Source organism: Myotis yumanensis, unplaced genomic scaffold (genome assembly GCF_028538775.1).
Source record: "Myotis yumanensis isolate MYYU_CA2020_CCGP unplaced genomic scaffold, mMyoYum1.0.hap1 SCAF_12, whole genome shotgun sequence".
Classification (NCBI taxonomy): Eukaryota; Metazoa; Chordata; class Mammalia; order Chiroptera; family Vespertilionidae; genus Myotis; species Myotis yumanensis.
The window spans coordinates 24,733,336-24,754,910 of NW_027223763.1; the positions used below are offsets into that span (position 1 = coordinate 24,733,336).

The 21,575-nt window shown below is 38.8% G+C and overlaps 2 protein-coding genes across 6 annotated transcripts in view; one reads left to right on the forward strand and one right to left on the reverse strand.

Moving 5' to 3' along the window:
* TEX10 (testis expressed 10) overlaps positions 1–9,789 on the forward strand; it is a 33,725-nt gene extending 23,936 nt beyond the window's left edge. Inside the window, exons 12-15 of one of the 5 annotated variants that reach the window (XM_070431064.1) lie at positions 4,998–5,078; positions 6,961–7,142; positions 8,254–8,464; positions 9,574–9,789. In XM_070431064.1, the coding sequence (XP_070287165.1) occupies positions 4,998–5,078; positions 6,961–7,142; positions 8,254–8,464; positions 9,574–9,714 (615 nt within the window). In that variant the 3' untranslated portion in view covers positions 9,715–9,789. Of the gene's footprint in view, positions 1–4,997; positions 5,079–6,960; positions 7,143–8,253; positions 8,465–9,573 lie in introns of those variants that run through there. The other 4 variants (XM_070431065.1, XM_070431066.1, XM_070431067.1 and 1 more) reach the window with 4 other exon arrangements.
* INVS (inversin) overlaps positions 9,704–21,575 on the reverse strand; it is a 119,469-nt gene continuing 107,597 nt past the window's right edge. Inside the window, exons 15-17 of the mRNA XM_070431063.1 lie at positions 15,530–15,759; positions 14,724–14,798; positions 9,704–11,456 (exon numbers count right to left, since the gene is read on the reverse strand). Of these exons, the coding sequence (XP_070287164.1) occupies positions 11,299–11,456; positions 14,724–14,798; positions 15,530–15,759 (463 nt within the window). The 3' untranslated portion in view covers positions 9,704–11,298. The remainder of the gene's footprint in view (positions 11,457–14,723; positions 14,799–15,529; positions 15,760–21,575) is intronic.

The window sequence follows — 21,575 nt, forward strand, 5'->3', positions numbered from 1 at the left end:
GGTGGGGCCCAACAGGCGGGCCAGTAGGGGGGAGGTGCCACAGGCAGTTGGCAGCTGGCCGCCCCCGATCGGGGTGTTGAGGGCCGATCAGGGGACAGGGGACAGTCGGGGCCCAGATCAGGCTGGTTGGCTGCCTCAGTGCGTGTCATAGCCACTGGTTCTGGTCGTTCTGCCATTCCGGTCACTGGGCTGTTATATATATATATAGATATGCATACAGGTTCTTTGGTTGATCTCATCCCTCCCTCCCTCTCACCTACTCACCCACCTCCCTCTGAGATTCCTGTCTGTTCCATGCTCTATGTTTCTGGATCTATTTTGTTCATCAGTTTATTTTTTATTGATTTCAGAGAGGAAGGGAGAGGGAGAGAGAAAAATCAATGATGCGAATCATTGATCGGCTGCCTCCTGCACACCCCCCATAGGGGATTGAACCCGAAACCAGGCATGTGCCCCTGACCGGAATCGAACCCGGGATTCTTTAGTCCGCAGGCCGATGCTCTATCCACTGAACCAAACCAGCTAGGGCCATCAGTTTATTTTGTTCATGAGTGAGATCATGTGATCTCTGACTGGCTTATTTTGCTTAGCATAATACTGTCCAGGTCCCTCCATGCTGTCTCACAGGGTAAGAGATCCTTCTTTTTTAATGCTGCATAGTAGTCATTCCATGGTGTAGATGTACCACAGCTTTTTTATCCAATCATCTACTGTTGTGCACTTGGCCTGTTTCCAGATCTTAGCTATTATAAATAGTGCTGCTAAAAACATAGAGGTGCATATGTTCTTTCTGATTGGTGTTTCAGGCTTCTTAGGGTATATTCCTAGAAGTAGGATTACTGGGTCAAATGGAAATTTCATTTTTAATTTTTTGAGGAAATTCCACACTGATTTCCATAGTGGTTGTACCAATCTGCATTCCCACCAGCATTCCCATTATTAGGGTTCCTTTTTGTCCACATCCTCGCCAGCACTTGTTTGTTGATTTATTGATGGCAGCCATTCTGACAGGTGTGAGGTGGTACCTCATTGTCGTTTTAATTTGCATCTCTCTGATGATGAGTAACATTGAGCATTTTTTTTTATGTCTCTTGGCCATTTGTCTTCTTTGGATAAGTGTCTAGGTTTTCTGCCCATTTTTTATTGGGTTGTTTTCCTTTTGTTGATTTGTATGAGTACTCTACATATTTTGCTTAAGCGAAGATTTCAATTTTCTTTTGGATACATTTTGCTATTATTTAAATTGCCCTTTCCTGTGAAAGTACATACTAGAATTACACATAGTTTTGACACCCTTAGTGTTAAAAACTTAGTTTTCTAATTACATCATTTGAACAAGTTATTAGTTGATAGAGTGGTATTTCTTAGTTGTAGTTTTATCTGCCTTGGCTGAAGTGATTTAAAAAAAATCAGACTTATTTTGAGTATGTATTCACCAAGTATAATTCAGAAGAACAGAAGGATAATAATAAAAAGACTTCCATTCTCTATCTCTCAGCTACCCATTTCCCCTACCCAGTTTCTAAAGTATTCTTTTAGATACCTTCTGTCTTCACAAATGACTACCTATATTCTTGTTTTCTTCCTTTTATAGAAATAACATACTCTCCAGTGGTTCTCAACCTTCCTAATGCCGTGACCCTTTAATACAGTTCCTCATGTTGTGATGACCCCCAACCATAAAATTATTTTCGTTGCTACTTCATAACTGGAATTTTGCTACTGTTATGAATCGTGATGTAAATATCTGACATGCAGGATGTATTTTCATTGTTCGCGACCCACAGGTTGAGAACCGCTGTGTGATCTGGAACTTGCCGTTGATGATGGAAACAGTAATTAACAGGGAAAAATCACAAAGGGAAAAGGAATCTCTACACAGAGATACTTTTCCCAAATGGAGATTTCTAAACCAGAGCCAATGAAAGATTTTAAGGTTAATTGTCATTTATAAAATATTGAATGGTTGTAAAAGAATATTTTTTAACATGAATAAGCTCTGAAGGATAATAGAATATAAATCCATTTTAAAAAAGAGAACATTTTTCATTATTTTTGAAAACCCTATGCCTTTTCCATCTCTCTTTAGAGCAGTGGTTCTCAGCCTCCCTAATGCCTCAACCCTTTAATACAGTTCCTCATATTGTGGCGACCCCCAACCATAAAATTATTTTTGTTGCTACTTCATAACTGTAATTTTGCTACTGTTATGAATCGTAATGTAAATATCTGATATGCAGGATGTATTTTCATTGTTACAAATTGAACATAATTAAAGCATAGTGATTAATCACAAAAACAATATGTAATTATATATGTGTTTTCCGATGGTCTTAAGTGACCCCTGTGAAAGGGTCGTTCGACCCCCAAAGGGGTCGTTACCCACAGGTTGAGAACTGCTACTTTAGAGTAACACTATTTTAAGTTTCATCTATCATATCTCTTCATAATTTTATTATATTATTAGTATGTAATTCTAAACTACATTGTTTAGTTTTACATGTTATTGAACTTTTAAAAAGGGAAATATATTATTTAGTAATTTGCTCTTCACTCAATGTACTAAAATATCTATATTAATTTATAAGTGCTGTAGTATTTCATTCTTTTTTTATTGCAGTGTAGTATTCCATTGAAGTAAGATATTATGACCGATTCATTTTTTCTTAGTTTGAGAATTTTTAGCATTTCATTTATATTTTCTTTTTGCATATTACCAGTGCCTGTTGTTTTGTGTTTTTAAGTGTTTGCTTGTTAACACAGCCTACCTTCAAATTACACTATCCTCTTCATACCATATGTAATGTGTAATGATAAATGAGGTCATTCTTTTCTATGTTTTTCATATGTAATCTTTTTTCTCTACATGTTTTTTTTTTTTTTAAACACATTTTAAAGATTTTCCTTTAATCACTTCTTTCAGCAGTTTGTACCATGGTGCTATTTTCTGTGTATTTTTCTTAGCTTGATGTTTACTGTTTGGAAAAAATGTCAGCCATTATTTCTTAAACATGTTTTCGTCCCCTTCTGGACTCCAATTTACATTGTATTAGATGACTTGATGTTATCCTGTAGGCCTTTTTTTCCTGTCTGTTTCAGAAAGTGTGTTGTGTCTTCCAGTTCACTGATTTTTTTTCCCCTGCAATATCTAATCTGCTCTTAAATTCAGTCAAAGATTTTTTTTAATTAAGACAATTTTTTAGAGCAGTTTTAGGTTCACAGCAAAGGTGGCGGGAAGGAACAAATATTTCCTATCTGCTCCCCACACACATGCATTGTCTCCTCCATTATTAGCATCCCCTGCCAGAGTGGTAACATTTGTTACAGTTAATGAGTTTACATTGATACAGTCACCCAAAGTCCATAGTTCACATAACGATTCACTGTTGTACATTCTTTGGCTATGGACAAAATGTATAAGGACGTGTGTCTATCATATGATATAATAGAGTATTTCACTGTCCTTAAATCCTCTGTGCTCTGCCTATTCTTCACCCACTCCCTGGCAACCAGAGATCTTTTTATTGTGTCTGTAGTTTTGCCTTTTCCAGAATGTCATATATTTGGAACCAGATAGCACATAGCCTTTTTAGAATTGTATTCTTTCACTTAGTAATATTAAAGTCCCTTCATTTTTTTCTTGGCTTCATGTAGCTCATTTCTTTGTAGTGCTGAATAACATTCCATTGTCTGGATATACCAGATTTTAATCCATTCACCTGTGGGACATCTTGGTTGCTTCTAGATTTTGGCAATTATGGATAAAGCTGCTATAAACATGCATTTGTAGGTTTTTGTGTGGACATAAATTTTCAACTCTTCTGTTTGTAATCCTTCTCCTTTTGGTGCCATCCCTGTCCCATTCAGGCCATCTTTTTCACCCCAGTTGAACTCCAACTCTCTTGACAGTCTGCCTCTATTTATTCATGGATAGCCTGCTCTGTCTGGGCCACTGCAATTCTCCCACCCACTCTATACTGATGGTTACCCCGCCCACTGGCTTTAGAACTGAATGTTTAGGAAGGAAAGGGGAGGCAGGAGAGAAGGGATTAAGTTGCCATTTACTGTTGAATAGGCCTTTGCAACCTGATTTACCTTTTGACAATGAAAATATTCACTGTGCTCATTTTGAAGTAGAAAGATGGCATTGGAAGTGTGTTGTTCATGTTGTTACTTAAAGGTATAAAAGATAAAAAATTGCCACTTGAAAACTCTTGAGTGGTCTCAATCTATTAGCAGTTTTAGAGAGAAGTAATGCATAGAACTATTTGTTTTTAAAGGGTGATTGACAGTTCTCTTGAACGTAGTGAGAGTATCCTCTTCCTGGAGTGATGTTTTTCTTTCCACCAGTCTCATCTCTGTCTCTCCTTGTGGTTTTTCTACATGTTTCATTGCTGGCACTATACTCATCAGCTTTTGGGGTTTGTCACAGTGCCTCAGAACTCATTGCTGTCCTCCCTCTGCTTATTTCTCATGCCCCTCATATTTTTCTTTTCCTATCAACTGTTGTCTTTTACCTTTGGAGAATAGGAGGCAGTGTTACAATTAATTTAAATGGGGTATTAATATCTGGATCATAAGTGTTTTTGTATGACGTTTCTCCACCAAATGGAGAAAAGGCTTTTGTCAGTCTTTTGTTGAAATCATTCAGTTCTCTTTTTATTATAGCATTTAACAGAAATATAATCTCTTTCTTGGTAAATTATAAGCTACTTCAGGGCTGTGAGAGAGAAGTTTCTTATTCTTTCATTCTTGTGCATGGCACCTAAAAGGACTAACTAACTCAGCACTCAGTAAATGTTTAATAAAATGAATTATTTGGAAAATTAGTCCATATATGAGGCTTGTTTGACCTTTGACATTTGCATCTTCAGAATCATTTTTTGTTAAGTTTCCCATTAATATGTGGAGCAAGTAGGTTAAAAAAAAAATCGGTTTTACTTGTTTCTGACCTAAAGTGTCCTAATTTTGTTACTGGTTTTCTTCTTTTCTGACAGACAGTTTGTCACAGTCTATTGGTTATCCCTGCCCGAAGCCAGAGCTTTGACATTGTGCAAAGTGCCATCAGTAAGCATTTGGTAAATATACTTTTAAACTTTTTCTGTTACACAGAAAGCATATAGATTCATTGATTAAGATTAGGTTTATCATAGCCTAGGAGAGAGTGAGAATCCGGAGTCCTAAGCTCAGTAACCTCTCACACTCTGATGCTATGGCGAGAACTGAGAAATCTTGCTGTTTTTCCTGACTGTTGTTGCTAATTAATTTTTGAACTTGGGGAAAATTGCCTGATACCAGGACCTTATTTTCTGTTTCTATATCTGTGCAATAAAAGACCTTAAAATTATGCCTCAGGTCCTTCTGACTTCTAATGCTCTAACATGTGCCTGATGTTAGTGTATTGAGAATCCAGTATCCAGACTGGGATCTAATTTCCACCCAGAACATTTGGGGTCTAAAGCAAGCATATCAAACTCATGGCCGACGGGCCACATGTTTGACATGCTTGGTCGCAGCGGTTCTCAACCTGTGGGTCGCGACCCATTTGGCGGTCGAAACACCCTTTCACAGGGGTCGCCTAAGACCATCCTGCATATCAGATATTTACATTACGATTCATAACAGTAGCAACATTACAGTTATGAAGTAGCAACGAAAATAATTTTATGGTTGGGTCACAACATGAGGAACTGTATTTAAAGGGCCAGAAGGTTGAGAACCACTAAGTATAGGGAAGTCACCTAAATGGCTCAAGGCCTGGTCACTGGAGGCAGTGAGCTCAGCCATGAGACTTATCTTCTGGCCAATGAGTGTCTCTTGTTCCCATTGGTATTAAATTCACATTAGGTATGCTTGGGTTTTGCTTTTAATTTCCTCCAACATTTACACTTTGAATTTTGGCTTTTTATTATAAGAATGTATTACAGTACAAGGGAGAGATCTGAAATTTTATCTTCCAGAGACTTTGTTTGCATAATTTTATAGGCACATCCACACCTCCTTTCCTTCTTTAAAATGTTATTTCCTTTGAGTTGGAAGAATACTGCTTTGTATTCTCATTACTGTTTTTCTGCCTGCTATCAACTTTTAATCCTTATCCCTTTTGTCTCCAAAGATTCCCCACCTTGTGTTTTTTAAACCTCTGGTCCAGAAATGTATGCCTTCCTTTGACTATATTCATTATCCTCGTAAAAGCTCAACATACAAGTCAGTCTAGGCCAGTATTTTCAGACAGCTTGATGGAAAGGTTAAGACCTCAGAGCCTGTAGACTTTTTAAAATGATCATCCAATGGTAGTTTCTAGGAGATTTAAACCATGTATATATATAGTTACAAGTTAGAGCCCACCTTACAGTTTATAAGAAGAATCCAGATTAATTAGGATTCCATGATTTTTACCTGGGGTTTGGGACAGTGTAGCTATTGAGTGTTAAGTAGTTTCTTGATTCCGTTACTTAGTCATGTCTGAATGACTAGCTAAATCAAAGGACAGGGGGAGGGTAATTGCAAAATGAATTCTGTTTTGTATATTTAATGACCTGGGATGGGGTTGCCAGATCTTAGTGTTTTCCAGTTTGGATAACCTAAAGATGAGGTAAGTGTGATTGTTGGTATCAAGATTTTCTTTGGATGCATGAAATAATGCTTTTGAATAATGGTATTTCTAATCATTAGTAGACATTGTAATATCTGGAAAGTTTTAGAAGACTTTGTCATGAGAGGAAGCAATGGATTGGGTTACTAATATTTCTTGAGTTTGCATGTTTTTAATATATTTAATGTAGAGATTAAATTCTCAGAGGGAAATAGGACCTCAAGGTGTGGCAGGTGGCATGCATTATGTACATACTCGTTTTCAGTAGAAGTGTTGTAAGGTTAACCCTCCAGTTAATAGGATTTGGTTTATCCTGGGAAAGGGCTATTGTGTAGATGTCATTAATCTCATTTTCCTCTGCCTAGGTTGGGTTCACTGTAATTCCTGACAGCACCGCTGGCTGTGTTTTGGGTGTTATCTGTAGGCTCCTGGATCATACATGTGTACTTAGTGAGACTCTGCTGCCGTTTCTGGCTTCCTGTTGCTACAGTCTTCTGTATTTCCTGCTCACTTTAGAGAAAGGAGAAGCAGAGCATCTAAGAAAGAGGTAATAATTTTTTATTCTTCAATTTACATTTTTCTTTTACCTGTTCCTCTCTCCCCATCAATCATTCAATTTTAAAAAATTGCGAGTGAAAGAGAATTGGAAACCTAGCTAGTTTTTTCTTTTTCTTTTATATTGAATTTATTGAGCTGACATTGGTTAATAAAATTGTATAGATTTCAGGTGTACGATTCTACAATACATCATCTGTATATTGTATTGTGTGTGAATTACCCCAAGTCAAGTCTCCTTCCATCACCAGAGCTTTTTCTTTGTCCTTTCATGAATCCCCTTTGTGGTTTGAAAATTTTTCATTTTCAGAATTTCTTCTTTTAAGCAAGAGATTTAAAAAGTTAGATAGCATTAGAAGTTTTTTTTTTTAATATATTTTATTGATTTTTTACAGAGAGGAAGAGAGAGGGACAGAGAGTAGAAACATCAGTGAGAGAGAAACATTGATCAGCTGCCTCCTGCACACCTCCCACTGGGGATGTGCCCGCAACTAAGGTACACACCCTTGACCAGAATCAAACCCGGGACCCTTCAGTCCGCAGGCCGACGCTCTATCCACTGAACCAAACCTGTCAGGGCGCATTAGAAGTTTTGAGAGCTTTCTTTATTAACCTTGCTACCTTTAGAAGGATGAGTTTACTAGTACAAGCCTTTGTATTTTGCTCTGGGCTTCATTAGAAATAGCCAGAGTGGAATTTTAAATTCTTGAACTTAAGGAAATTGCTCTAAAATACTAGTGTTTTAATTAGTACTTTTGTTCCCATATGAAATTCGGACTAAAGCTTCTAGGATAGTTTGGAATATTTCACTGTAATTTTTAAAAAGTGTTTTCATGCCTATGTCCTTATTGCTATGCCTATTAAAATTCATTGCAGGAAGTTTTGGTGTTTTTTTTTTAATTAATCCATTTTTATTTTTGAGATAATTACAGATGTCCCTCCTTTTTCTCCCCATAGCTCCCCTCCACCCGGTTCCCACCCCACCCCAGGCCCTCGCCCCCTATTGTCTATGTCCATTGGTAATGCATACATGCCTATAAGATCTTTGTCTAAGCTCTTCTGAATGTGTTGGCTCACTGACTCATTTTTGTTGCTTCTTGTAGGGACAAGCTGTGGGGGGTCTGTGTCTCCGTCCTGGCTCTCCTGCCTCGAGTCCTCAGGTTGATGCTGCAGAGCCTGCGGGTGAGCAGAGCTGCTCCCGAGGAACTGCCTGTTGTGGGCCAGCTGCTTCGCCTGCTGCTGCAGCATGCGCCCCTCAGGACTCATATGTTGACCAATGCCATCTTGGTGCAGCAGATCATCAAGAATATCACGGTGAGAGCATGGAACAAAGGCTTCGTATTGTTAATACTAGAAGGGATTCATGGGCAAGGCATGGGGGTGCACAGGGTTCCTGTGCATTGACCAAACTCCTGGAATCAAGCCCAGTGGTGATTTCCCAAGGTTTCTCCTGTAGTCTAGTCACTTAACCTATGGGATTTCCTTAATCCCAAAATTGGCCATAAAAGCCTTAAAATACTTAAACTGAATAAAGGTGCAGGCAGCTTAGTTGGAAAAGGTACAGCCTCAGAGTCATCACTACCTGTATCTAACAGAGACTGGTGATTAACTGTGATCGTTGGATAAGTTTGTTTTTAAACCTTAGCCAAGCTTGTTTTCCTAGGTGTAGAAGTGGGACTAATAGTCATTTTGTTGGGTTTTGGTGACCAGTAATGAGATTAGCCAAGTAAAGTTTTTAGGTAGCTAACGTGTGTTAATTCACCAAATGTTAGCTGTCATTAGGAAATTATTTAGCAGAAATAAACTTCAGGCCAATTTCTAGTTGGTTCCCTGGAGAGTAAGAAGTTAAAGAAAGGAAGTTGTAGGCTTCAGCTTTGTCTAATGGTTGGTTGTCTGTGTTCAGTTGTGTGTGTGTTTTTTAAGGGGTGGGGGCAGTTCTGTTACCAGATTCCTTTGGTGTTTTCAGTTGGGAAGAATTCGGGAGTTTTTTTGGGGGGGGGGAGTTTATTGATTAGTATATGTAATAGTAATTCAGAAATAGTAGAAGGTTGGACAATCAACCCTTCTCCATAAGGAAGAAATGACAGAAATTGTTGTCTGCCCTGGACAAAGATCAAGGGACTCCAGAATACCAAAGGGAGGAAGTCCAGTGTAGGGATGGTGGGTGATGAAATTTCATCAGTCCCTAGCGTCTGTGGGAGGGAACAAACAAAATGAGAAACCGACATCACTTATATGGAAGGGTTTTCACCGCCTAATAATGCCTAATGAATAGGTCCCCCTTTCCAGTAAGAGTTCCTGTGCTGATTTTACAGACCAGGATACTGTTGCAGTGGCTCTTGAGAAGTTTGGATGTGAAAAGCACTTCAGGTAGCATAGCAATTTTAGTAGAATTCTCAAATTACTCTTTTTTTTCTCTGCAGACATTGAAGAGTGGAGGTGTTCAGGAGCAGTGGCTTACAGACTTACATTATTGCTTTAATGTGTATATCACTGGGCATCCTCAGGGGCCCAGTGTGTTGAATACAGTATATGAAAGAGGCACCATGGCACTTCCTGTTTAAAATTGTTTATTCACATCTAATTTTGAAGAGACTGATGTAAGAAATGTTTGTCATTAAAGCTGAACTTTTAAAGAAGTTGTTATGGACATTCTTTTGCACTAAGGTAGGAAAACAATGCAGGCTGGCTTCCTGGAGTAGCACGTGATATGTGGCAGTATATTTACATTTCATAGGAACCAAATATTTACAAAATACAGGATGATAACATGGTACTGTCTACTATTTATCAAAAAATTAGCTAAATCTTTGAGATCCTATCCAGGCAAACCTCATTCGTTTTGTTTGGGGGTGGTTACTCTGATCCATGATGATGTTGAGCTTCTCACTATGGTGTTATTTGCAGAGGTTTTGTAGCCCTTAGTGCAGGGGGCAAGATTTCAAGATAGTTGTTTGGGGTTTTCCTATACCTAAATGGTGGTTGGTCTGAGATAATTACTTGAAAAGCGATTTTTCTAACCCATTATAGTTTTCCAAAAATTACCAGCTGTATTGTGATTTCTATGATATATTGATTTTTCTAGTCACAAAATCATTTAATTAGCAAACTATAAAAAAAATCAAGGGGATTACATTAATACTTTGTTGCTTCCTATTTCTTACTGTCAGGACAATGGTGACAGTAATCGTAAGAAAATGGAAGCAGTTCTAGAAGTATTTGTGAGCCTCCTATGTCACTCTTTATGTCTGTCTCCATTCCTACATTGGCTTTGCCCTTAAAAATGTGAAAAATCCCCAAATCACTAGATTTCATTTAAACTGGGTGTTCTTAGAGAGCTAGAATGTGTGCAGTTAGCAGTTTCCCATCAATAGGAATGGCATTTTAATATGATTGCTCACCTCTGCAGGTCAGGAAGGAAATACAAGTGGAATGTTAAGGCCTTAATTGGTACCTGGTGCATAAATGCCTGGTCTGTACACCTGCCCCGCTGATTTCCTTGGTGTCGGTGGTACCAGCATCTCTGTCCACAGAGGAGGTGGCAACAGCCTGTGGCCTTCAGAGGCTAAGATGACTGTAAAATATGTAAGGAGTCAGCAGAGGTGAACAGAGCACCTATTGTGATCTTACAGATAATTTCTAAAAGCAAATGCTGGATCATGATTCTGGTCTAAAACTTAAACTGATAATGGAATAACAGGATGTAGTATCTGTAATGAAATTTGTTGCATTAGATTCCAGAACAATAGTGAAATGAAGGTGGTTGCTGTAGGACAGGCTCCTTGCCATCTCATTTAGGTTCTTCACTGAAGCCAGAAAACCAGGCCTGCACCAACTGGCTGGCAGAATTCCCAACCCAGCAGCCCTCATGTTCTTAGTTTTACTTAGACTTGACAGAGTTATACATCCTCCTTTCTAGCCACACTGACAGGTGAAGGCAGACAGCTAGACAGTTTTGATTAGGCATAGTGTACCCTGGTCTTCCCAGCGCAGGTTGAGATAATATCCAAACAATGCTGTATAAGGGCAGAAAGAAATCATTCTGACATTTTCTTTCAGTTCTTGCCACATGTTCAGGCTAATAAGGCTTCAGGCATGGATATTGAAGTTTTCCCAAGATGTAAGAGAGTCAACAGATAATTAGAACTCTACACTAGCTTATTCCAGTTACCCCGGGCACGGTCTTCCTCCATAGGCAGTCGAGGCTTTGTTTTGTATTTTGATTGAGTAGCTGATTGTAGGTTATAAGAAAAATTCTTTGATCTTCCACTGTTCTCAAGAAGGTGTATACACTGCAAGTTGCTCACTGTTAAATACAGGTAAATAGGTTATTTTAAAGTTAAGGTAAGAAAAAAGGGTTTAGTTTTGGATTATACATGGTGCCAAAAAAGGTGATGGCCAGTGTGTCGTAGGGACAAGATGCTGTATCAGCCTTGCATTTTCCATCATCTCAAAGATGCATGACACCTCTCAAGGAAGAACCGTGAGGGGGAGGGGCGGGTGTGAACCTAGGCCTTCAGTCAGCCTGGAATAACTGGTATATCTTTCTCTCTGTGCATCTCTCCAATATAACAATACAAACTTATACATACACGTACATATCTTTTAACTCCATGTGCCACACACTTGGCTATAGTCCATTCTAGAAAATAGGTTTGAAAACTATTCAGATGAGACATATCAAACTTGAAATGGATTTTTAGGCCTTTACAGTAGGTCCTCGGGTTACCTCAGCAATCCGTTCCTACAGTGCCACGTAACGCTATTTAACGCTATTTTCGCCGTAAGTTGGAACTCACCTACATAAGCACCTACATCACTCACATGGAGCACATACACAGCAGTATTGAAGTGAAAAAGTAAAAAAAAATTTAAAGATAATTCCTGACCTTTACTTGTAAATAATAAAAAACATAAAGCACATATGTACATACGTCGAAACGATGGAACTTTTTAAAAAATATATACCTGCAAATGGGAGATGGCGATGTAACCACGAAACGACGTATGTCGAGTCCGTTGTAACCCGAGGACTGTCTGTATATACTTTGAAATTATAAAATTGTAGGACACCGCAATTGGAAAAATTAGTGGTGTACTCAAACCCTCTCATTTAACAGTTAAGGATATTGAGGCCCCAAATGGTTAAGAGACCTTGCTAAGGCTATAATGCTATGTGCCCCTAACTTTTTGTGGAACAAAGCAAACATGAAAGGTGAATAGTTTTAAAAAGTGACACACACATGTCTTACTTTTTCTGTCCTGTTTGGATTACTGTTGAACTACAGCTTTGGAACTCTGGCATGCTTTTTGGCTGCTTTTCCTGTCTAAAGTCTTGAGGTTTTATCTGTGTACCCTGCTGCAGGTGGGCAGGAATATTCTACACTCATTACTAATAATCACTTAAGCCATGGTTATTCTATTCAATGGAATGGGTTCTTTTAAGGGAATTGTTTTATTTTTAAAGAGCTGGACCCCCAAATTTGGGAGAGCCTGTTTGTATTTGTACACACACACATACACGCACACACTGATCGTTACTATGTGTTATTCTTTGGGGGTGGTTTGCAGGGTTGCGTGTGGAAGACAAGAGAACAGGGATTGTTGAACTGTCTCCCTAACACATGTAGAGAAACAGCTTGTGGGTGCTGTTTCTTTTGCTCTATCCAGCTCACTTTCTGCTCCTGTAAGAGGTTGGGAGCAACAGTTTTCACTCAAATATCTGAATACCTACAGTGTGCCAAGCAATTTCTAAAAAAAAAAAAAAACAGAACTGAGCAAAATCAGAAGATACTTAACCTGATAGAATCCTCAAGTAAAAAATGAACTATTTCTAGTCAAGGTTTGAAGACCAAAATTATTGATTTCTTCTTTTTGGTTCAATCTGATACCTGATTTCAAAGGCAGAAACTTATATGTATGTTCAAGTCATACCTATATCATGGAAATTTATAGACCTGTTTTCTGTATAAAACACAGGCTTCAGCTAAACTGTAGCCAGCAGCTCTGAGCATCCTCTGGTTAATGGTTGACAAGGGTGGGTGAGCCTAATAAAACCTTGTGTTGCTCAAGTTTAGGCTTAGGAAAAGATTCCCTTCAGTCCTTGTGTATTCTTAAACCTGTCTGAATTACATGTATAGGGTAAACAAGCTGTTCATATGAAGTCCTAAGAAATCGTTAAGCATTTCTTTCCATTTCTTTATTCTGTTCTTTAACTGAGTCCTTTAAAAACCTTTTGTACTACTAAATACCTTCATTTTTAAAGATTTCTGATAGTACTGGATTTTTCTCTTGAGACATGTTTATCTAACTGCTTCTTCTCTGGTAGTTGAAGCTGACGGTTCTGTTTTGGAAACTATCCTTAATTCATTCCAGTATAACGAGTGGGTTTTTGTGTGTGTGTTTTTTTACATAGAGCAACGATGGGCCTTAATTCCTTTGAAAGTTTCCAACTACTCCACCCACCATTCCCTGATCAGCCTGCCTATATTACCACTTGGGTTGCGGGTGAATTTCCCGCCAAAATATAAGATGGCGCGTTAAAATGCCTATATCTTTTGAAGTATGGGTTCGATTGAAATGAAATATTTGGTAATACGCAGTTACAATCGGCCCGAGTTTACAGGTTTCCCGCACTCCACCGCAAATCTATATGAACCGAGTTTAAGACGGCTCCTGCGGAGTACACGCAATTCACGCGAGCCGACTTAACTCGTTTCCCGAAACCCAAGTGTTACATGAGTTGCCTGACTCTTCTTATTAAAGATTTGGCAGTAATTACTCTCCCCTTACCTCCAAGTTTTCCCTCCATCAAAAACTAAATGAACGTTAAAGTTCATGCTGACAGTCATTGTTCACCTTCCCAGCTGCACTCTGTCCTGCAGGATGACTGGATTGGGAGGATGGGGGCAGCGTGTTGTCACAGCCACCCATGAGAAACACCGACCTGGCATTAACTGCTGACAGCACTGAACTTATCACCCAAACTTAATGCTGGTGTGAATGAAGGGGCCCTGAATAAAATACCCTGTTTTGCAGCTGAAAAGTTTCCTGAGCTGCTCCTGTGAGTGGAAGTGCACGGTTGAGCCTGAACTGGATATGCTATTAAATATTAATGTCTTCCTTGTGAGGCTCTAAAAAGCAAAAGCCAGAATTTGTGGTTAAGGGCCTCTTTCCATCTTTAGGAAGGAGGTGGAGGAGCTTAATGTGAAACCAAAATGGAACAAAAACTCCCAAGGTATGACTTTGAAGAACAGCAGTATTTTCATTTCCTCCTTCCTTTATGTGAACGAGTAAGTAAAGGTGATCAATAGCAGCTACAGTTTATTTTTTCTACTGGAGGTAATTTTAACAATAGCTTTGGTTATAAAAATAACTTGCCTCCTACGGAGATAGAGGCTGACTGCAGTAATAATTCCAGGAAAGGGGGATGAAAAACATTTCTACTTGAAATCAAATGACCATTGGAAACCCCTGGCAATTAGTCTTCTGTCTTTGGGGATGAAGCGAGAAAGGAAAGTGCTTCCCCACACCTTCTTCCCAATATACTTTGCCAGGGCAGTGGCTGCCTTACCTGAGTTGAGACGCAGCACAGAATGGGCTTTTGAAGATTTTGTGGGATGATGTACTTTCCCTTCCTGAGAGCAACCTGAAATCAATCAACAATGACAGTCTGTCTCTCCACAATGATAGCTGTGGCCTGACCAAGTTCTGAATTTCTTGAGCAAAGGCCTGAGCTTGCAAGTTAGTGTCCGCCTAAATTAAGTATGTTGTGGAACACCAGTAGGCAGGGGCGAGTTCTGAGATTTTGCTGCCTGAGCCAGAGATCTGTTAAAGGTGCTTTGGCTCAATTTTTTTTTTTTCTTTCCCCTGTTGGGGAGCTAGTCAGGCTTGTTCTCTGCTGAGTTTATTCTGATGGGCTGTTTACAGATCTGAAAATGTTTTAATTTGCAGCAGTTCGTCTGCTAAACAAGTATTTACTGTAGAGCTTGGGTTTGGGACATTCCCAGGTAGGCAGCCCTGTACTTTCTCAACAAAGGAAAGGTCAAAGTGAGGCAGGCAGGTGCTTGGAGTCCTCCAAATTGGTAATGTAAGGGGAAGACCAATAGTGGCCTGAAGAGGTTACACTGGTAAGGCTTTAGTTACGAAACCCAGCAGAAGATCTTTTGGCTAGAAGGCTCTCTGGGCTTACATGCCAGAATGCCTCATCTCAAACCAATTCGGATCCAGAATTTCTGGAAGGATGGCACTAAATGTGCTGAGATTCTCTTGGTGACTGGAAATATAATAAAGTTTCTACCTGAATGGAGGTTTGCCCAATGCAATTAAGTCCCATTTCAGACTTCCTGTAAACTACAAAGTGCCTAGAAAGACAGTTACCATAGATTTGCTTGAGCACTGAGTGCCTGGTGGACTTTGTGCCCGAGCTGCTCTTGGATGGGTTCTTGGTGGTCCTGCTTACTGCAGTGGCTTTTGAGGGTTTTAGTTCCAGTTCCTTCCTCCAAACCTGGAGGAGCAATGCCATGCATTCTTGGTTCCATCTGTCCACATCTCTGGCTCCATGCTGCTTCATATGCAGAAGGTGGGACAGGTGCTTCCTGAGCTGGTAGCTGGTGGGACCAGAGAAGGGAGAGCTTTAAGGTCACAGTTATGGAGAAAACTAAATTTCTTTAAGGTTCCTAGAAGCTACAGGAATAGTATTTGTTAAACTTGGGAGAGCTTTCAAGCTCTCATTCCTAATTTCAGTAGCAGTATGTAGAATGTTGAATTCTGCTTTTTCCCATTAAATAGTTCCTGAATTAGGAAGCAATAAGATGAGTCCTTGCCTTCAAGATGGGACAGGCCAGAAGTACTGAGAGCAAGGAGCTGGATGGCATGAGACAGATGTGGGATGGATAATTGGTTTGGCTGTGGTTTTAAAGGATGAGTAGGGACTTAGTGAGAAAAGGGCATTCTAGGCAGCAGAACTGGCATGAGCAGAGAGATACAAGCATTTGTACAGGAAAGTCAGTAAGGAGATGTGTATGAAGCATTGTGTATTTAGTGAGGGAATGATATTGGAAGGCTGGGCTACACGGGAAAAAGCCAACATTTATTCAGGACCTGTTGCATATAGCCCCACTGAAGCAAGTCTTGCCCTGGAGGGGTGTCTTCAGCACAGAAGTTCTCCCACTGTAGACACAGCTGATTCTCACAGACAATTGGCTTGGAGGTCAATTCCTCCCAGTGATACCTACAACAATCAAGGCTTAACTACAAGACTGTGCACACAGCCCACAAAGGGGTGCACCAAGAGTGTCCACCCCAGGTAATTGGGGAGACTGAGCCACTGGGCCCTATAGGACACCTAGCACAGAAAGCCACTCTATCAACACAGGTAAGCATAAAAAATGCGGAGACAAAGAAACAGATTACAAATGACAGAAATGGAGAAAAGCAAACTACTGGATATAGAGTTCAAAACCAAGGTTATAAGGTTTTTCAAGAATTTTCTAGAAGCCGCTGATAAATTTAGTGAAACCCTCGAGGATATGAAAAAGGACCAACTAGAAATTAAGCATACACTGACTGAAATAAAGAATAATATACAGAGATCCAACAGCAGACAAGAGGATCCCAAGAATCAAGTCAAAGATTTGAAATACGAAGAAGTGAAAAACACCCAACCGGAAAAGCAAAAAGAAAAAAGAATCCAAATATATCAAGATAGTGTAAGGAGCCTCTGGGACAACTTCAAGCATACCAACATCAGAATTATAGGGGTGCCAGAAGAAGAGAGAGAGCAAGATATTGAAAACCTATTTGAAGAAATAATGACAGAAAACTTCCCCTATCTGGTGAAAGAAATAGACTTACAAGTCCAGGAACCGCAGAGAACCTCAAACAAAAGGAATCCAAAGAGGACCACACCAAGACACATCATAATTAACACTTGGATTGCGGGAAACGAGTTAAGTCGGCTCGCGTGAATTGCGCGTACTCCGCGGGAGCCGTCTTAACTCCGTTCATATAGATTTGCGGTGGAGTGCGGGAAACGTGTAAACTCGGGCCGATTGTAACTGCGTATTACCAAATATTTGTTTGTTTGCCGTTCACAAAGATACCTACCTGCGTATGCGAACCGCCATCTTATATTTTGGCGGGAAATTCACCCGACACCGTAGTGTTAAAATGCCAAGAGCAAAAGACAAAGAGAAAATCTTAAAAGCAGCAAGAGAAAAAAAGTCAGTTACCTACAAGGGAGTACCCATACGACTGTCAGCTGATTTATCAACAGAAACTTTGCAGGCCAGAAGGGAGTGGCAAGAAATATTCAAAGTGATGAATACCAAGAACCTACAACCAAGATTACTTTATCCAGCAAAGCTATCATTCAGAATTGAAGGTCAGATAACAAGCTTCACTGATAAGAAAAAGCTAAAGGAGTTCATCACCACCAAACCAGTATTATATGAAATGCTGAAAGGTATTCTTTAAGAAGAGGAAGAAGAAAAAGGTAAAGATAAAAATTATGAACAACAAATACATATCTATCAACAAGTGAATCTAAAAATCAAGTGAATAAAAATCTGATGAACTGAGTAAACTGGTGAATATAATAGAATCAGGGGCATATAAAGGGAGTGGGGTGCAGGAAGAGACTGGATAAAAATCGTACACCTATGGATGAGGACAGTGGAGGGGTAAGGGCAGAGGGTGGGGTGGGAACAGGGTGGAGGGGAGCTATGGGGTGAAAAAAGAGGAACAACTGTAATCTGAACAATAAAGGTTTATTTAAAATAAAAAAAAAAACAATAATGGCTGCAAACTTCCCAAACCCCAGTAGAGAAAAGGACTTCCTGATTCATGAGGCCCAAAGAACTTGAAACAGGTTGGACCAGAATAGGGCTACACTGAGACACATTATGATTAAATTGCCAAAAGTCAGAATTTTGAAAGCAGCAAGAAAAAAGACAGAAATTATGTACAAGGGAACTTCCATAAGACTATTGGCAGATTTCTCAACAGAAACTCTTCAGAAACCAGAATGAGATGGTATATTTGAAGTATTGAATGGAAAAAAACCTGTCAACCAAAAACTCTATATCTGGCAAAGCTGTCCTTCAGAAATTAAGGAGAGATAAAGACTTTCCTGAACAAACAAGAGCTCAGGGAGTTCATCCTCACTAGACCTTACAAAAATGCTAAAGGGAGATCTTTAAGTGGCAGTAAAAGGATGCTAAGTGATGTCATAAAAATATTAAGAAGGTAATGTAAAATTCACTGATTATAGTAAACATTGTCAAAGTTAAAATTTACCAAATGTATGAAAATAACCATAACTACAATAATGTGTTATTGGATATACAATATAAAATATGTAAACTGTAATATCAATAACTTAAAATGTGAGCAGGGGAGTAAAAGTATAAAGTTTAGGAATGCTATCAAAGTTAAATTTTTATCAGTTTAAAATAGGGTGTTATAATTTTAAGATACCTTATGTATGGTTCATGGTAACCACAAGGGAAAACCTGTACTTGTTACACAAAAGAACATAAAGAAATCAAAGCATACTGATACCAAAAAGGCATCAAAGCAAAACAAAAAAGGACAAAAGGATAAAAACAAAAAACAAAACAAAAACAACAACAAGGAAAAACAAATCTACAAAGCGGCCGAAAACAATGAACAAAATGGCAATAATAAGTCCTTATCCATCAATTTTTACCTTAAAAATAAACGGAATAAATACTCCAGTCAAAAGATGCAGAATGGCTGAATGAATTAAAAACAAAACAAAAATGATCCAACAATATATTGCCTATAAGAGATAAACTTTAGCTTTGAAAATACACATAGACAGGGTGAAGGGATGGAAAAAGGTATTTCAAGCAAATCATAACCCCTCAAAAATTATCAGGTAGTTAGATTCAGATAAAGTCAGATAAAACAGACTTTAAAGATGGTAAAAATACAAATAATGAAAAGGGGGTCAATTCATCAAGAAGATACAACAATTTTAAATATGCACCCAACATCAGTGCCTCTAAGTATATAAAGTAAAACTAACAGAGTTAACAGAAAAAATAAACAGCAATATAGTAATAGCTGGGGACTTTAATGGTCTACACTCAACAATGGATCTATCATTCAGACACAGAATCAGTGGATTAGAACAACACTATAGACCAAATGGACCTAATAGATATACAGAACATTCTAGCTGACCACAGAAGTAGACACATTCTCAAACACATATGGAACATTTCCTAGGATAGGCCATATGTTAGACCACAACAATCTTACCAAATTCAAGAAGACTGAAATCTTATCCAGTATCTTCTCTGACCATGATGGTATAAAACTAGAAACCAATAAAAGGAGGAAAACTGAAAAACTCACAAATACATGTGAAAGGGCGAGGGCTATGCCCTCCATCTTGCCTGTATCCTCCATGTTGGGGCCACGTGCGGCCTTCTTCCCGGAAGCCCAGGCCTCTGCAGGCCACGCCCGGGATTTTAAACTAACCAATGACAATCAAGGGAAGTGCGCGCCATGGATATGACCACATCCTGTGTAACAGGACCCGGCTTGCGCCTGGCCAATCGGCAGAGCACAGTCCTTTCTCCTCCCCTTACTCCGACCCCCCCTATATAATCGGTCTCTGGGCGGGGTTCGGGCGCTCAGCCATTTGGTTTGCCTTGATGTCGGTGAGCCTGGTGGATGGGGAGCCCAAGCTAGCTTGAATACAGATTCTTATGCTTTTGCATCGAATTGGCTCCCTGATGTGGTTTCTTGGGAATCTTGAAATCTGGGCATAACAATATGAAAATTAAGCAACACTCTTCTAACAATCAATGGATCAAAGAAGAAATTAAGGGGGGGAGTATCTTGAGATAAAAGTGGAAACATGCTAAAAGTTCTGGGATGCAGCAAAAACAATTCTAAGAGGAAGTTCATAGCAATAAGTGCCTACATTAAGAAAGATCTCAAACAACCTAACTGAATGCCTTAATGAATTAGAAAAAGAAGAAACTAAGCCAAAAGTTAGCAGAAGGAAGGAAATAATAAAGATTAAAGCAGAAATAAAAGATAACAGGAAAATAAGATTCTTTGAAAAGATAAACAAAATTTATAAACCATTAGCTAGAATAACCAGGGAAAAAAGAGAAGATCCAAATCAACAAAATTATAAATGAAAAGATGACATTACAACTGATACCACAGAAATACAAAGGATCATAAGAGGTTACTATAAACAACCAGATGCTAATAATCTGGACAACCTAGAAGAAACAGAAAACTTCTTAGTAGTAGACAACCTATAAAGACTGAATCAGGAAGAAATAGATAATCTGAAAAGACCAATAATGAGTAAAGAGACTGAGCCAGTAATAAAAAATCTAATGAAGAAAAGCCAGGACCAAATGGCTTCACTGATGAATTTCACTAAACATTTAAATAATAATTAATGCCAATCCTTCTCAAACTCTTCTAAAAGTTCACAGAGGCAGGAATAGTCCCAAATTCACTTCATGAGGCCAGTATTACCCTGACATCAAATCCAAAAAAGGACACTACAAGAAGCCAATATCCCTGATGAATACAGATAAAAAAAATTCTCAAAAAATACCAGCAAACCAAATTCAGCAGTACATTAAAGGGATCATTTCTCCTGGTCAAATGGGATTTATCCCTGGGAGGCAGGATGGTTCAACATACATAAGTCTATCAATGTGAAACATCACATTAATAGAATAAAAGAAAAAATATCATAACAAAAGATGCAAAGCATTTGACAGAATTGAATATCTGTATGATAAAATCCCTTAACAAATCAGGTATAGAAGAAATGGACCTCAACATCATAAAGACCATATATGAGAAGCCCATACTTAATGTCACACTCAATGTTGAAAGAATGAAAAAAAATGTCCTTTAATATCAGGAACAAGACAAGGATGCCTACTCTCACTACTCCTATTCAACATAGTACTGGAAGTCCTAGCCACAGCAATCAGACAAAAAATTTAAAAAAGGAATAAAAAAGACAAGAGATGAATGCTGGCGAGGATGTGGAAGAAAGGGAACCCTCGTGCACTGTGGGTAGGATTATAAATTGGAACAACCACTATCTATAGAAAACAATATGGAGATTCCTCCAAAAGATAAAAATAGAGCTACATGTGATTTGCAGTTCCATACCTGGGCATATAACTAAGGAAATGAAAGTAGTATGTTGAAGAGGTATCTACACCCCCAAGTTCATAGCACCATTACAATAGTCAGGTGATGTAAATAACCAAAGTGTCCACTAACACATGAATGAAGAAAAGTTGTGATATAAACAGTGGAATATTATTCAGGTATAAAAAAGAGGAAATCCTGCCATTTGCAACAACATGCATGAAACTGAAGGGCATTAAGCTAATGAAATAAATCA